The 17,607-nt window shown below is 41.7% G+C and overlaps 1 protein-coding gene across 1 annotated transcript in view; it reads right to left on the bottom strand.

Annotated features, from left to right (window-relative positions):
- Nucleotides 1–17,336, bottom strand: part of LOC115095690 (probable E3 ubiquitin-protein ligase HERC4) — a 174,021-nt gene extending 156,685 nt beyond the window's left edge. The window contains exon 1 of the mRNA XM_029609747.1: nucleotides 16,881–17,336. Within this exon, the coding sequence (XP_029465607.1) occupies nucleotides 16,881–17,133 (253 nt within the window). The 5' untranslated portion in view covers nucleotides 17,134–17,336. The remainder of the gene's footprint in view (nucleotides 1–16,880) is intronic.
- Nucleotides 17,337–17,607: the final 271 nt, after the last annotated feature.

The raw sequence follows: 17,607 nt of genomic DNA on the forward strand, positions 1-17,607 counted from the left end.
AGAGGCTTCTAAGAAAAGTAAAAAATCATGGGATAGGTGGCGATGTCCTTTCGTGGATTACAAACTGGCTAAATGACAGGAAACAGAGAGTAGGATTAAATGGACAATTTTCTCAGTGGAAGGGAGTGGGCAGTGGAGTGCCTCAGAGATCTGTTTTGGGACCCATACTTTTCAATATATTTATAAATGATCTGGAAAGAAATACGACGAATGAGATAATCAAATTTGCAGATGATACAAAATTGTTCAGAGTAGTTAAATCACAAGCAGATTGTGATAAAATTGTAGGAAGACCTTCTGAGACTGGAAAATTGGGCATCCAAATGGCAGATGAAATTAATTGTGGATAAGTGCAAGATGATGCATATAGGGAAAAGTAATCCATGCTAAAGTTACACAATGTTAGATTCCATATTAGGAGCTACCATCCAAGAAAGAGATCTAGGCGTCATAGTGGAAAACACATTGAAATTATCAGTTCAGTGTGTTGCTGCAGTCAAAAAAGCAAACAGAATGTTGGGAATTATTAGAAAGGGAATGGTGAATAAAAACGGAAAATGTCATAATGCCTCTGTATCGCTCTGACCGCACCTTGAATACTGTGTACAATTCTGGTTGCCGCATCTCAAAAAAGATATAGTTGCGATGGAGAAGGGCAACCAAAATGATAAAGGGACTGGAACAGCTCCCCTATGAGGAAAGACTAAAGAGGTTAGGACTTTTCAGCTTGGAGAAGAGATGGCTGAGGGGGGATATGATAGAGGTGTTTAAAATCACGAGAGGTCTAGAACGGGTTAATGTGAATCAGTTATTTACTCTTTCGGATAATAGAAAGACTAGGAGGCACTCCATGAAGTTAGCATGTGGCACATTTAAAACTAATTGGAGAAACTTCTTTTTCACTCAATGCACAATTAAACTCTGGAATGTGTTGCCAGAGGATGTGGTTAGTGCAGTTATTGTAGCTATGTTTAAAAAAGGATTGGATAAGTTCTTGGAAGAGAAGTCCATTACCTGCTATTAAGTTGACTTAGAAAATAGCCACTGTTATTACTAGCAACAGTAACATGGGATAGACTTAGTTTTTGGGTACTTGCCAGGTTCTTATGGCTTGGATTGGTCACTGTTGGAAACAGGATGCTGGGCTTGATGGACCCTTGGTCTGGCCCAGTTTGGCATGTTCTTATCAGCAGACTTTTGCAATAAAGCAACAAACAAATGTCAGGATTGCAAGTATACATACAATTCTTTATGCCAGAACTCAAATTTCTATTTCAAGAACTCAAATGTTTGGATACTTTGTCTATCTTCCATTAAAATATGTCATATGGATCGCAAACCTTTAGCTTCCTAGTTCATAAACATTTTGTTCTCCAAACTAGGTGTAAACATTCTGTTGCCCCTAAATGACAATAAAAGGAAATCCAAGGAGGTAAACCATACTTTTTTCTGGCCCATTCCCATCCTACTCACACAAGGCTAAATAATATAGAATCTTTCACCATTAAGACTAGGTCCAAAGTTTGGCTTGTAAAATATAAGATCACTGAAGTGAAGATAAAAAGCCATCTCCAACCATTATATATATTACTCCAGAGGTATGTGTAATCCAATCATGAGCCACTCATAGTAAACAAATTCATTATATGTACTAATATCCAATAAGTTTAACACCCCCCATCCATCGTCTGCATTTGTAGTTTTTTGGATTGGCATCCTTGGTATGTTTCCGTTCCATAATAAAGCTGACAATCTTCTGTAGTTTCAGAACCTCCACCTTAATTAAAAAGATAGAAAGATTTCGCAACATATATAATCAATCATTTTTATTAACTGAATTCTACAATAAAATGAGACTGAGAGATTCCTCCAACTATGAAGTAGATGAGATATAATCTTCAGCAAAGGGTTTACATTTAATTGACAAACCTGAGCTATCTCTCTAGGAATAAACAGCCCTAAATATTTTTATACTATTGCCCAACCATGGGAAAGACCTTTCCCAAGAATCTGTTAAGGAACCTTTAAGATCCAACACAAATGATTTAGCCATATGTGAGAACAAGCAGAGATTCCAGCCTTTCCTAAAACATTATATCTTTATTTACAGCTTCAATCATATACACAACAGTAGACTGTCTTATTTCAGACAGTGTACTCTCTCTACTCACAGCTTGTACTGCTTCTTTCGGTACTCACAAAGCTTTGTCTCAGCTATGTGTTTGGACAGCGTTACTCAACAGGAGTTGCCTTCTTCCTGGAGACCCAGGCCTGTTCTGCTGATCTTAGCTAGGCTCAGACCTTTATTCTCCAGTCTCTGGTCGTACCCTCTGAACTCCACCTGCCCCGCAGAATCCTGCCCACAGAGCATAACTCTCTTTAGGGGATTTAAGGTGGACCAAGCATCTAGCCTGGTCCCACACAGGTAAATAAGGGGAACACTAGGGGCACTATCTCACATATCCCCTCCCCTCAACTTGGCCCCATCGGGCCAAGTGACCCTACTTCATCCTGGATCCCTTCCAGGAGAGTCCAAAACATCCCATTCCCCTTCCTCTAGCTTCCCGTCAGCTATGCTTGGGAACGCGGACCTAGTGACATGTTCACCCCCATCTCTCAGCTAAGCTTTGCCAGGGTTAAGTGTTCTCCTGCACAAGGGCAACCTCCCTTGACAGGAAATCTGCATTGGTTTTCTCCTTTCCTGCTCTGTGTCAGATCTTGTAGCTGAAAGGCTGCAGGGCCAGGAACCACCACATCACTCTTGCATTGGATTCCTTATTTCTGTTGATCAATATGAGCAGCTGATGGTCCGTTATGAGCGTAAAGTGACGATCCAGAGGCCTTGTGCTACTACCTGCTAAGGCCCACTTGACTGCCAAGGCCTCCTTCTCAACAATTGAGTAACCTCTCTCCAGTGGCATCAGCTTCCAGATAAGGTATGCCATAGGATGTTACAAGCCATCCTTCTTCTGGGCTAACATGCCCCCCAAGCCAACCTCCGAAGCATCGGTTTGCACCGTAAAGGGTTCAGTGAAGTCCAGGCTGATCAGGATCTGACCTTCTTGGCTCTGCCTTATCAGAATAGTTAGGGATGAATCTTCTATAGTATCCCGTAAGACCTAAGAAGGCTCCACCTGCCCCGCAGAATCCTGCCCACAGAGCATACTCTCCTTACGGGATTTAAGGTGGACAAGGCATCTAACCTGGTTCTGCACAGGTAAATAAGGGAACACTAGGGGCTCTATCTCACACCATATTAATATGAAGCCCTGAAAAAGAAGCAAAATCATGCAAAACTTACTCAGGTTGTGACATTCAAACTAAGAGATCATCAGCAAACATCACTATCTTCATCTCCTCAGCTCTCAAATTTACCCCTTACCCTACAGAAGTCTTCTGGCTAATATCGGATGGCTGCGCGCACATGCGTGCTGGATTTTAAAATCCATGAGCACATGTGCAGGCGGTGTGTGCGGGGGGGGGGGGGCAAATTTTCATAAAATACGCACGGCAACACAATCGGGCCTTCCCCAATTCCCTCCAAGTCCTCTCCAATTAAGGAGTGGATTGGGAGGGAACTTCCCTACCCCCCTGCCTACACTTCCTGCCTCTTCCCCACTCCTCCCTATCCCCTAAATCTAACCTACCTTTCCCAACATTTTTTATTTTATTAATTACTGCTCCTCTGGAGCAGAAACAAGTTATGCACGCCAACTGGCTGCTGGCTCAAGCTTCCCCGGAACAGTGGCTAATGGCCGCTGTCCCAGCCCGGCCTTTTTTCAGGGCCAGGCACTTATGCGTACACCGGGGTTTACACACATGGCCAGGCCTGTTATAAAATGCGAGCTGCACGTGCAGGTTTTACGTGCGCAGGCCTTTCAAGATTTGGCCTAAAATGAATAAAAGTGGTGATAAGGGGCATCTCTGTTTAGCTAACCTTGAAAGAAAAACTGCTCTGAAATCATTCCATTACACACAACTACTGCCTTGGGGTTTTGTATGCAGAATCCACAGACATTCCACATAAGTTCCTTGAAAACCCAATTTCACTAGGTCAAAAAATAAAAATCCCCATGCCAGATGATGAAAGGCCTTCTCAAATATCAAAACTAATAACTGGTTGGCCTTCAAAACCTTGAGAACATTACAGATTGCTGTCCGTCCCTGAAAAAAATCCATTGTTCCTTCAAGGTTAACTGAGGCAATTCCAAGGACAAATAATTTGCCAGTATTTTAATATATATCTTTGCATCTACATTTAAGAGGAAAACGGGTTTATAAGCTGCTTGTGTTTCTAAATCCCTGCCTTTTTTTAGGCAAAACTGCAATATAAGCTTCCATAAGGGTTTTGCACAGATTTCACAAACATCCCCTGCAGAGGTTGCACAATTTGATTTTTCAAGATTTTATAAAATTCTGCAGAGTATCCATCAGATCCAGTGGTTTTTTGACCCTTAAGATTCTGGATCACCCCAACTATTTCAGCTTCTGTGAATGGGCCATTAAAAAAGGCCAATTGCTCTGCAGTCAAAGTGGGCAAGACTAAATCACAAATAAATTCAGCCTGTTTATCACAATCCTCCTCTACCGCAGTATACAAAATTTTATAGAGTTGTTGAAAAATATTGTCAGTCCTTGTTAGTCTATTTTCTCATATCTGCTGCATCTTTTAAAAAGGGAGCAAAATGTATCAAGATTATTTCAATCAATAAAAAAGGACAACGGTCCAACCTGTAAGACGTAACCCGTATTTGAGTCATAGTATCTTTCAGAGATCTATTAGAAATTAATGAAAACAGATCCCATTTCACTAAATTATCAACATGGTGATTTACAAAACATTAACCAGTGGTATCTTGGCAGTTAACCTTTGAACTTTTTCAGAAAAGTAGCCTGCTAAGGCTTCACAGGATGGCATATCCTCTTTCTTATCCCTAATAGGACCCCCATAGCAACCTTAATAATATTAGAAAGTTCCAATGGCCCATTAATGGATTTTTGCAACAAAGCAGAATAATAATTCTTCTTAACCTTTTAACAAAATCTAATCTATCATTACCTCATCATAACTCAATTTATTAGTTACCGATTTTTTTTCCTCCAATAATGTTCTGCCTGTCTCACTAATTTCAATTAGTACATTTTTCAGTTTAGCAGTAAACCATGGCGTTTCTTTCAAATTCTTCTTTTTTTTTTTTTTAGAACAACTAAAGGTCCTACCTCATCATAAAATTTCTTTCACAGATTTATTCCACCACTTCACAGCTTCAGTAGCAGTAGCATATACCTTATTTTAATCTACTTTATCCCATAATGGAAAATCTTTTTCTAGCCTGCCTAAATTAATCCCACTGCTTTACCTTATCACCCTATAACCTCAATTTAAAACACAGAAGCCAATGATCAGGCCAAGGCACAAACATATTTTTAAATTAAAATATTATCCTATCATTAACCAAGAAATCAGGAGTAAAAATAAGATCTAAAACATGCTCTGACCAATGCTTCTTGAACAATTTGCATGAAACCTAACAGATCCATAGCAGAAGAAAATCTATAACCTTTACTGTACCCAGCCCATTAACCTTCACCAAGATCCCTTCCATTCTGCTAATAATAAATGAAAGGTAGTTAGTTTTAAGCAGGATTCGGAGGGAGGGAAATTAACACCTCACCCCCCTCTTTATTCTGTTTAGATATACCCACAAAAAGGTAACTCGGCGGGCACAAATTATACCATGGCTCTGTTATAAATAAAACATCTAAATCAAGCTGAAGCAAAAGATTAGTACGGTAATTTAAATTTCCTTACATCTAACTGAATGAGCACTTAAATATGCATTACATGAGTATAATAAGAGTCATAACCTCAAATTGAATAAAAGGATAAGTTACACATCGCTGTCTAGAAATACAAGCCTTGGGTTTAGCATGCTCGCCGTACTTCTTTTACCCTACAATAACAGGAATATAACAGGAACCAACCATAGTCACCATCAAACCAAAAGCACCCATCCCATACAACAAGAATACCTAACATCCAATACCAACAGCTTCCCATAACTCCACTCATAGTTCCACTCATGGCTCCACGAAGGAGCCCCCTTTAGGGGTGGCCTTTTTGGCAAAGGCCCACCTACTGGCCTCGCCTCATATTGTCCAAGGGCGACGCTGATAGATATTTATTTATTTATTTATTTAACAGTTTTTTATACCGACCTTCATAGTAAATTACCATATCGGATCGGTTTACAGATTAACAAAAGGGAAAAACAACAAGAGTAACAAATCCACGTAAACGAAAGATAACAATAAGTAGGAATAAGTCAAAAATTACAATCAACAAGGGGAGAGAACTTGGAAGCTTGCAACAAGCTGGAAGGAAGATAGGCCGGTAAAAGAAATTTTACCATAGAAAGTACAAGTTAAAAACTTAGACGGTGTTTTAACCTTAATGACTCAGAGTCCATTTATTCCTTCATTGAAAAATGGAGTGCCAGACCGAGTAGCAATGAAGGCCAACTATTGATTGTCTGGTTCAGGGAAGGCTTGTTGAAAGAGCCAGGTCTTAAGTCCTTTTCTGAAAGTTAAAAGGCATGGCTCCAGTCTGAGGTTTGATGGGATACTGTTCCAGATCGATGGGCCTGCTATTGAAAAGGCTCTGTCTTTGGTCATAGCGAGGCGTGAGGCTTTAGTGGGGGGAACATTCAGAGTGCCTTTGTACATGTCTCTAGTTAGTCTGATAGAAGAATAGAGTTTAAGAGGTATTTCCAGGTCAAGTTGAAGTTGATGATGGATAGTTTTATGGATTAAGGTGATTGATTTGTAAAGAATTCTGTAATTTACTGGTAACCAATGTAGATTCCTGAGAATGGGTGATATGTGATCGTGGCGGCTGGTACTGGTTAACAATCTTGCTGCCGCATTTTGAATCATCTGCAGCGGTTTAGTAGAGGATTTGGGAAGTCCTAGTAGCAGGGCGCTGCAGTAGTCTATTTTGGAGAACAGTAACGCTTGGAGGACTGTCCTGAAGTCGTGGAAGAATAAGAGAGGTTTAAGTCGTTTTAGGACCTGTAATCTGTAAAAGCAATCTTTCGTTGTTGTGTTGACCATTTTCCTGAGGTTTAGTCGGTTGTCTAGAATCACCCCAAGATCTCTCACCTGTTTACATGTGATGTGAGCGTTGAGTGATGTTGGTTGATGGATATTATCATTTGAGGAGATGAGGAGAAGCTCTGTCTTAGAAGCGTTAAGGACCAAGTTTAAGCTATTGAGTAGATTGGTGATGGAAAGTAGGCAGTTATTCCAATGGGTGAGCGCTTTTGCTATTGAATCTGTTATGGGGATTAGAATCTGTACGTCGTCTGCGTACAGATAATGAATTAGATTGAGATCTGTTAACATTTGGCAGAGGGGGAGGAGGTATATGTTGAAGAGGGTTGGGGATAAAGAAGATCCTTGTGGTACGCCAAGATTAGATTTTGTTAGGGGAGACTCTTTATTATTGATTTTGACTTTGTAAGTCCTATTACTGAGGAAGGACTTGAACCAGTTGTACGCAGATCCCGAGATGCCGATATCTGCTAGACGATCCAACAGGATGGTGTGATTGACGGTGTCGAAAGCCGCCGAAATGTCTAACAAGACTAGTAAAAAGGAATGTCCTTTATCTAACCCCATAATAATATGGTCTGTTAGTGAGATGAGGAGGGTTTCCGTGTTGCGTGATTTCCGGAAACCATATTGCGAAGGGTGTAGGATCTTGTGGTCTTCCAGGTAGTCAGAAAGCTGTGTGTTTACCAATTTCTCCGTTAATTTAGCGACGAAAGGGAGGTTAGAGATGGGTCTGAAATTTGCTGGAACATTTGGGTCTAAATTGTGTTTCTTGAGGAGGGGCTTGAGTGAAGCGGTTTTTAGGATGTCTGGGTAGCTTCCTTGGGATAGGAGGCTATTTATTATACTGGTCAGAGGTCCTGAGATCAAGTTAGGGATTAGAAGCAGGAGTCTCGATGGGATGTTGTCAACTGGATGGCTAGCAGGTTTCAGTTTATTTAGAAGGGATTCAATCTCTTTGGTGGAGATTGATTCGAAACAGTCAAATTTGGGTCTATTTAGAGAATTGGAATTCTCACCTGACTTTAGGGGGGTTGTATTTGTAGGAAGGAGGGCGAGGGTATTTAAGATCTTCTGTTGGAAGTAAGAAGCGAGTTCTATAGCTTTTGAGAGAGCTTGTTCATCTGGAATAGGTGGTGAGGTTGATTTAGTGATTTGTGATACGTAGGCGAATAAGGCCTGGGCATCGTATTGAAAATGGTGAATTTTGTTTGCGTAGTATTCCTTCTTTTTCTGTAGAATGGCGATCCTGTATTGAGTTAAGAGTCCCTTGTATGATGAGAGGGTTGTTTTATTTGGGGTTTTGCGCCATCTATTTTCTTTCTGGCGTAAATCCTGTTTCATTCGTTTCAGTTCCGAGCAGAACCAAGGTTGGTTTCCCTTTTTTATTGGGTTGAGTGATTTGGAGATTATTGGACACCATTTATTTGCAACTATTTCCGTAATCTTTTGCCAAGAAGATAGTGCTGAGTCCGGATTAGCTAGGTCTAGGTTGGAGAGTTCTTTGGATAGCTGATCGCCGAGTATGTCAGAAGGACATGTTTTCCTGAATTGAATGGTAGAAGTGTATGGAGAAGTGTGTGTCTGTTTGTGTGTGGAAAAGGAAGATTCTATTAGGAAATGATCTGACCAAGGGATTGGTGTACAGGACGGTTCTATTGTGCAAGTGAAATTAGAATTGATGAATATTTGATCCAGGGTGTGACCAGCTTTATGTGTGGGGCTGTTGATGGTCTGAGTGAATCCCATCACGCCGAGGGTGGTGAGGAGAGCTTCACAATTGGTAGAGCGAGGTATTGCATTTGTATGAAGGTTGAAGTCCCCCATAATTATTGTTGGGATGTCTGCATTAATATATTTCACGATGGATTCTACGAGGGGTGATGGGTCCGTTTCTAGAACTCCCGGGGGAGCGTAGACTAACAGAATTTGTAGTTGTTTAGATTTGACTAGACCCAATTCTAATTTGGATTCTGTCTTGATAGTATGCGCAGTCAATCTGAGTTCTTTCTTCGTGGCTAGAAGAAGTCCGCCTCCTCTTTTTTTGAGTCTATGGAAGGTGAAGATGTCGTATGTCTGAATTGGTAGTTGATTGGTTAAGGCAATGTCCGAGTTTTTTAACCAGGTTTCTGTGATGGCACAGATGTCTGGGTTGCTATCCAAGAGGTAATCATTGAGGATATGTGTCTTCTTCGTTAAAGATTGCGCATTGATGAGAGTTACTGAGAGTAGCGTGAGGCCTAATAGTTGGTTCAATGGTGATGTCGTAATAGGGATGATTCTTTTTTGTAAGCTGTTGGTGATGTTAGTTAAGGGGGTTCGCCTTTTGTTGTGGATGATAGGGATATTAAAAGTGAGCATGGTGAGAGTGGTTCTGGTAGGTTTGTTTTGAGATACGGATTAATTGGGTCCGGGTTTGGAGGCCCAAAGGAGTGAGTCTGTAGAAATTCAAGAGGTGTCTGAGGGTGGGTGAGAGAGAGGTGTCTGTCTGTAAGGGTAGATGTTTGGATGAAAATGCTGAAGGTATTTGTAAGTTAGTGGGTTTGGCTGGTAGAGTGCTCTGTCCTCTGTAAGCTTGAGTGGTTGCCTGACTGGTTGCTGGGATGATTCTGGTCACAAGCAGTTACATCGAAGACTATTATATTCCGGCCTCCGATGATTAGGTTGATAGATAACATGCTAGAATGGTAGTTGGGTAGCTTCGGTTCCTTTGCTCTATTAAAAGGCCTCCTATTGGGAGGGATGGGTCTCGGGCTGGTCCCACTAATAGGGAGTGCACTAAGGAGCGCACAAAGGAGCAGGCTCCTTTGTCGAGCTCCTTAGGCGCGCGACGCTAGGCGCGCGACGCCTGGGTGTCTCTCAATTTAAATTAGGGGCCAAATCAGGGCTGTCCCCTGATTGGCTGAAGGTGTTCGGCGTGCCCCTCGGAGGCGGAGGGAGGTGAGACGGATGTCGTCAGCGTCTCGGATTCGACGGAGGCCGGCGGGGGCTGCCTCGTGGTCGGGGTCGGAGGCGGCCGTGGGTAAGTGAAAAATCAGGCCTTACCCCGGCGGGTCTCCGGCGCCGATCGCGCAGGCCCTGCTTCACTGCTCCGCCGTGCTGCGTGCTGTGTCCGGAGGAAGAGGGCTCGGCGTTTCAGAAGAGGGCTCAGCGTCCGGAGGAAGAGGGCTCAGGCGTCTCGGTTCGACGGAAGCCGGCAGGGGCTGCCTCGTGGTCGGGGTCGGAGGCGGCCGTGGGTAAGTGAAAAATTTCTGGGAGGGGGTGAAACGTCCGTCAACCAGCAGCAGATAAGGATGAGAATCACAAGAAACAAAATACACAGCAGAGATGCAAATCCTCAGTAAATATGGAGAACAATCCCAGATATTAAATATTTCACTACTGTTAAGAAATTAACTTTATTTTCCAAACCTGAAGTTAGCTCTCACACTTCACCTATTCAGTCATGGGGAGAAAAATAGGTAATGTCTTGCAAACTTCAAATTTAGCACTAGTTAAGGACAATGTGGCTTTAAGAACAAAACAAGATACTATGGAGAATATCCCCAGATATAAAAACCTGAAGGTGGTCAACTTTCCAAGAGTTCTGTTGGGTTGGTGTTGTTTAGGAAACATACATTGGAGGGTTTGAAGATTCCCACTGAAGGCCTCCCTCGGTTAGTTGGAGCCCACTTTCATCCCTGTAGGGAACAGACAGGTGATCTTAATTATAAGGGTGGGACTTTATCGCAGGAGTGAAATGTGTTAAATCCTATGGGGAAAAATCTAGGATACTGATTTCCTTCCCCCTGGATTTGGATGAGGACTGAGTTTTAGAAATCTCTCTCCAGAAGTTGGAGACTGTCTACCCAGATGTGAATCTTGGAGCTGGCTTTGGGTTGAAATATCCTGTCAAATGCCAGATTACATTTTGGAATAAAATCTACCTGTTTTGGGATTAGGGTTTCACCTTTATCCAGGTCTGCTAGCCCTCCAGGTTTTTATTTATTTATTTAAAAGATTTTATATACCATCATTCCTGGTTACATCACAACGGTGTACAAGTATTAGCATCTAAAACAAGGGTATTCACAATAGTAACATAAAATAAAATAAAAAATACAACATTCAAAGCAACTAAAAATAATAAATAAAAAAAATATACAGTTATATATCATACTGAGAACATAATTCAAGGGCTGGGCGCAAAGGCTTGCTCAAAGAGCCAAGTCTTTAGTCCTTTCTTAAATTTCTTAAACTCAGTTTCAAGCCGCAACTCAGTTGGTAAGATGTTCCATGTATTTGGGCCTGCTATGGAAATAACTATTTTCCGTACTAATGCTAGATGTGCAGTATTTATTGAAGGGACGGAAAGAAGTCCTTTATTAGTGGATCTTAAGGATCGATGTGGCGTGTGCATACATATGGAAAAGTTTAACCAGTCTGTCTTATGATCATGAATCGCCTTGTGAATAATGCACAAGTTTTGTACAGGATCCTTTGTGTAATGGGAAGCCAGTGTAATCTAATCAAAATCGGTGTGATGTGTTCTCGCCTGTTGCAGTTTGCAAGAGCCCGTGCAGCCGCGTTCTGTAGCACTTGTAGAGGTCGGAGTGTTGACGGTGGAAGTCCTAAAAAAAAGAGAGTTGCAGTTGTCTAAAGATGAGAATATAAGGGCCTGTAAGATGGATCGAAAATCATTAAGATCTAATAATGGCTTTAGACGTCTGAGGACTAAAAGTTTATAATATCCATCTCTTGTTTTCATAGAGATATGCTTTTTGAAATTCTATTCAGTCGATTGTTATTCCTAGATCTTTAACTGAGTTGGCTAGTTCAATTCTAACATTATTTGATAACGAAAAAACGTTTTTGATGTCAGGCTTAGATTTTCTTTCAAGGAGGATAATTTCTGTTTTTTCCATATTAATGGCAAGTTTCATGTGTTTCAATAACTGTTTGATTGCAGCTAGATAGATATTTGTTTCCTTGAAAGTTTGTTCAATAGTGTCGACTATGGGAATAAGAATCTGTATATCGTCGGCGTAGACGAAGAAATTCAAACTGAGCCCGGCTAAGAGATGACAGATTGGCAAAAGATAGATGTTAAATAAAGTGGCTGATAACACTGAGCCTTGGGGGACTCCCATATTGTCATATTTTTCAGAGATTGAATTGCCTATTTTGGCCTGAAAGGATCTTTGATGGAGAAAAGAGGACATCCAGTTAAGAGTATTATTTGCTAGACCAATTTCTTTTAATCTGCTTATTAAGATATCATAATTGACTGTATCGAAAGCAGCCGATATGTCAAGTAAGATAAGAAGATATCTCTGACCAGTGTCAAATCCTTTCAAAATAGTATCTGTAAATGATATTAATAACGTTTCTGTATTGAGATGTTGCCTAAAACCAAATTGATTTGGGAATAGAATGTTGTTTTCTCTAAATGTTCGGATAACTGTGTACAACTTTTTCTAGTATTTTCGATATGAAAGAAAGATTCGAAATTGGTCTGTAATTAGATATTACTTCAGGATCTAGGTTTGGTTTTTTAAGATTGGTTTAATTATAGCAGATTTTAACATCTCAGGGATATGTCCTTCCTTTAGAGACAGATTAACAATCTTAGCTATCGTTGGAGCAATAATTGGTGCAAATGGTTTCAAGGCTGAAGGTGGTATTGGATTTAGGGTTTTTTTTTATCACACTTTTGATTTCAGCAATAGAGATCTCATCAAAAGAGGACCATTCCGGCACATCTCTTTTTACCATTTTAATATCTTGGTTGCTGATGCTAGGTATTGAAGCAACAATATTCTCTACTTTTTTCTTGAAAAAAAGCGCAACGTCATTACATTTGGATTCGTTTAGCATAGTTGATACAGTATTGGGAGCTTTTGTTAAATTCTTCACTAGAGTAAACAGTGCTCGAGGATTATTATTAAAATTCTCCAATTTATTTTTAAAATATTGCTTTTTTGTTTCATTAATCAAGTTTTTATATTTATTAAGTTGAATTTATACGGACACTTGAATTTTATACATTTCTTTTGGTTTCTCTTTCTCTACTGTCTCCCCATACTTGTGCAATGTTCCTTTCCTTTTGGTAGGATTTAAAACGTGAGAATCGTGCACTCTTCTGCCATTTATAGAGAAAAGATTTATACTCACTCTTTTTAACTTTTAATACCTGGTTTAAATCTAGTCATTTCTATGTGGTTGTTAAAATAAACATAGATAGATAGATAAAAATATAAAGATTATGGAGAATAAATCCATAGATTTGTCAGTTTTTGCAGAATAGTCAGAACATCTCTTTGCAGACTAAAAATGTTTTTCCCCACATCTTTGCCATAGGAGGCCTTTGCAATACTAAAGTCTATCCAGGGGAGGATATGAAAACATAGAGGGGCAGATCTTAAAACATACGCGCGGGCATAGATTTGTTCGCGCAACCCGGCGCAAACAAATCTACGCCCAATTTTATAACATGCTTGCGCTGCCACGCACATGTTATAAAATCTGGGATCGGCGCGCGCAAGGGGGTGCACACATGTGCACCTTGCGTGCGCCGAGCCCGAGCGGAGCCCCGATGGCTTTCCCAGTTCCCTTCCCTTGAAGGTAACTTTTTTTCTGGCCCCCCCGACTTCCCCTCCCTTCCCCTATCTAACCCACCCCCTATCCCTAACTAAATGCCCCCTACCTTTGTCGAAAAACTTACGCCTGCCTGAGGCAGGTGTAACTTGCGCGCACCGGCTGGCTGCCGGCGCGCCATTCTCCAGCCCGGGGGCTGCTTCAGAGGCCTCGGCCACGCCCCTGGGTCAGTACCACGCCCATGGCCCCACCCCCGGAACGCCCCCAACACGCCCCCCCCAAGCAAAGCCCCGGGATGTACGCGTGTCCTGGGGCTTTGCGCGCGCCAGCGGCCTATGCAACATAGGCGCGTCGGCGTGCAAGTCCCCTGCGCGCGTAAATCTGGCTGGATTTATGCGCGCAGGGCTTTTAAAATTTACCCCAGAGAGTGCCTGGCAATGACACTCTCCACAGAAGAGACTGATCAAAATTAAACTGAGGAAAGCAAAGTATAAGCACAGGGGATCCCTAGCTGTGAAGAGAAAAATCAGATTCCCTGACAAGGGCTGCACCGGTCACAAAGATCCTTTCCCCCCTCCCCTCATCCCCCCAAAATCTAAAAAATATAAGTTACCAAGACCCATAAAAGAGTGGAAATGATCATTTTTATAACAGGAAAACAACTATCTGCATTATTTAATATGCAAATGCATGCAAATATTCAGAATTGCCACAGAATTCTCTAACACTTGCCACAGAATCTACACTTGAGCTGCTGAAGAAAACTGCAGGGTGAACCAGAGCGCTACCAAGCTCTATAGCCTTGTGCCAGGAATGAAATTGGGCAGACGAAATCGACCATATAATTCCTATTGAGAAATTACTACTTACCTGATAATTTCCTTTTCTTTAGGACAGTCAGATGAATCCAGAACAAGTGGGTTACGCATCTCTACCAGCAGATGGAGACTGAGCAAACTGACATACAGTATATATAACCCTGCAGTGATATCAGCCTGCCAGTATTGTTTTCAAAAGCAACCGTGGACAGACTAGCAAAACGTGATTAAACAGATAACCAGTTCAATACTCAGTCAATAGACAAGACTGCATTAATTGAACTAACATATTTCTTGACTTTCTGGTTATTTACAGCAGTTTTATCTAGTCACTGCAGAAATCAAACAAGTTGTAGGTTATGGATTAAGTTAGTGCAATAATAAAGTTAAACTTTCTGTTGAAAAGATTTATAGTATCTGTTGTATTAATATTTTGTCTGTGTCTGTATTACATCTCACCTAGGGCTTGTTTGTCGACTCTTATTTCATAAGAGCATAAGATTTGCCATACTGGGTCAGACCAAAGGTCCATCAAGCGTTATCATGTTACTTCTCTACTTATCTGCAGCCTTATATCCCTCTGCTTCGTTAGCTTCTCCTCTAGTTTTCCTAGTTATTCCAACACCTTTCCCTGTTTAATGTAATTTCTACCTTCAGTTTTGGATGTAAACCGCTATGATGCTCCTACTAATATCGGTATAGAAAAGCCTCTAAATAAATACACAAATAAATAAATAAATAAATCCAACAGTGGCCAATCCAAGTCACAAGTACCTGGCAGGATTGCAGAATGTCGATAGATTCCATGATGCTTATCCCTGGAATAAGAAGGGTATTTCCCCAAGTCCACCTTGATAATGATTTATGGACTTTTCTTCCAAGAACGTACCAAACCTTTTTTAAACCCAGCTGCACTAACAGCTTTCACCACATCCTCCAGCAATGAATTCCAAAGCTTAATTATGCACTGCGTAAAAAAATATTTTTTCCTATTTGGCTTAAATGTATTACCTAGGAACGTCATTGCATATCCCCAAGTCTTTGTACTTTTTGAAAAAGTAAACTGATTCACATTTATCCATTCCACTCTACTCATTATTTATTTTATAGACTTCTTTCAGATCTCCCCTCAACCATCTCTTCTCCAAGCTGAAGAGTCCTAACCACTTTAGCCTTTCCTCATAGGGAATTCGTTACATCCCCTTTAAATTTTGATCACCCTTCTCTGTACCTTTTCTAGTTCTGCTATATTATTTTTTTTAGATGTGACCAAAACTGCACACAATACTTAAAATAAGGACATACCAAAGGCATTATGATATTCTCTGTTTTATTCTCCATTCCTTTCCTAATGATCCCTAGCATTCTATTTGCTTTCTTGGCCACCATCACACACTGAACAGAGAATTTCAACATATTATTGACGATGATCCTTAAATGGTTTTCCTGGGTGGTGACTCCCAATGTGGAACCTTGCATTGTTTAGCTAAAATTGAGTTATTCTTCCCTATGTGCATCACTTTGCACTTGTCCACATCAAATGTCTTCTGTCATTTGGCTGCCCAATCTCCCAAGGGCCTGCTGCAATTTATCACAATCCTCTTGTAATTTAACAAATTTGAATAATTTTGAATCATCAGCAAAACTAATCACCTCACTTCTTGTTCCCATCTCTAGGTCATTTATGAATATGTTAGAAAGCAGCTGTCCCAGTTCCGAATTATTTACCTTCTTCCAATGAAATGTTCTACTCTCCGTTTTCTCTCTTTTTACCAGTTCTCAATTTACAATAAAACAGACTCCCTATCCTATAACATTTTATAGGATAGGGACCTTCGTTTTCAGTTTTTAATTTTATTTTGCCTGGGAATTTCAATATTATAACAAGCCAGCGGGAAAATGACAGTTATAACACACAGGAATAAAATCAGAGGGGAAAATAATTTTACCCCTGATTTCTTTTTTTGCCATAACATTGAAAGTCACAGGCAAAATAAAATAAAAAGGAAAGTCCCTAATACATGTTCAAGGGCTCTAGCACAGGGCACGCGCCAGCCTTCCCCATGCTCTGAAACAGAAAACGAAACCTCTGGCGCACTGGGAAACGTCATCGCCGAGAAACGAAACTTACACTTTGGGCTGGGGGGAAGCCAAGAAACACAAAACAGTGAGGATGAGGAGGAGCCAGGGCAATCCCTAGCCTAGGGCAAGCACGAGCCTCACAGGACAGGCAAGCAATGTCTCCAGCAACCCTCACAAACAAGCCGGGCGTTACCATCTGACAGATTCCTCCGGCCACAGAGCAAGGCTCCAGATTTCAGAGCATAACCCCGGCGGTTAATTAAGCAGCAGTTTTTGCATTAAATCACTTACTGGGTTTGCTGGTGCAGCTTCCAGCTCCGTTTTCTCGCTCCTCCGTGTCCAAAACGACCGCCTTGCCCGTGCTGAGCAGCAGCGCCAGGTACCCCCGGGGGCAGAGCACCTGCCGGAGCCGTCCCCGGGGAGAGCCGCGCTGGCAGATCCGGGCCGGGAAGAGCCACCAGGGGAAGGCTGCAGGTTCCGAGGAATCAGGACTCCGCTCCGGTCGCTCTCGCCGCCGCCCGCGGCTCAAGGACCTTTTCCCCATCGTCTCCCCCCTCACCGTCCGGCTCTAGAAAACTCAATCCACTCGGGCAGAACTCAGATGCAAAATTAATAAATGAAGACAGAGAGAGGAGGTCCGCTATTAAAAACAGAGACGTTAGCTCCCCGGGGCAGCAACGAAACAATAACAAAGCTAAAGTTTAATAAAAATACCGCTTGCAGGGGCTCTTTTGCTGCCTTTGGAGCTAGGTGGGGGCGGGGCTGTGAGCGCACCAGTCCTTGATTGGTTGTGAAGCCTCTGTGGGCGGAGCTAACGGTCGGCCGAGCTGTATAAGATGTCTGAAGATGACGGTATCTTATCTGTAGGGAAACGGCGGAGGAAGTGGAAAGCGAAACTCTGCTCCGTGTGTAGAGAAAGGAAAGCCCAGCGGGAGGATAGGGGGAAGAGGCGGTTGGTCAAGTGGCGCTGAGTTGCTGCTGATTTTCCTGTTAGTGTAGTTGCAGAGCAGGGCTTTAG

This window comes from Rhinatrema bivittatum, chromosome 1, assembly GCF_901001135.1.
Source record: "Rhinatrema bivittatum chromosome 1, aRhiBiv1.1, whole genome shotgun sequence".
In the NCBI taxonomy this organism is placed as follows: Eukaryota; Metazoa; Chordata; class Amphibia; order Gymnophiona; family Rhinatrematidae; genus Rhinatrema; species Rhinatrema bivittatum.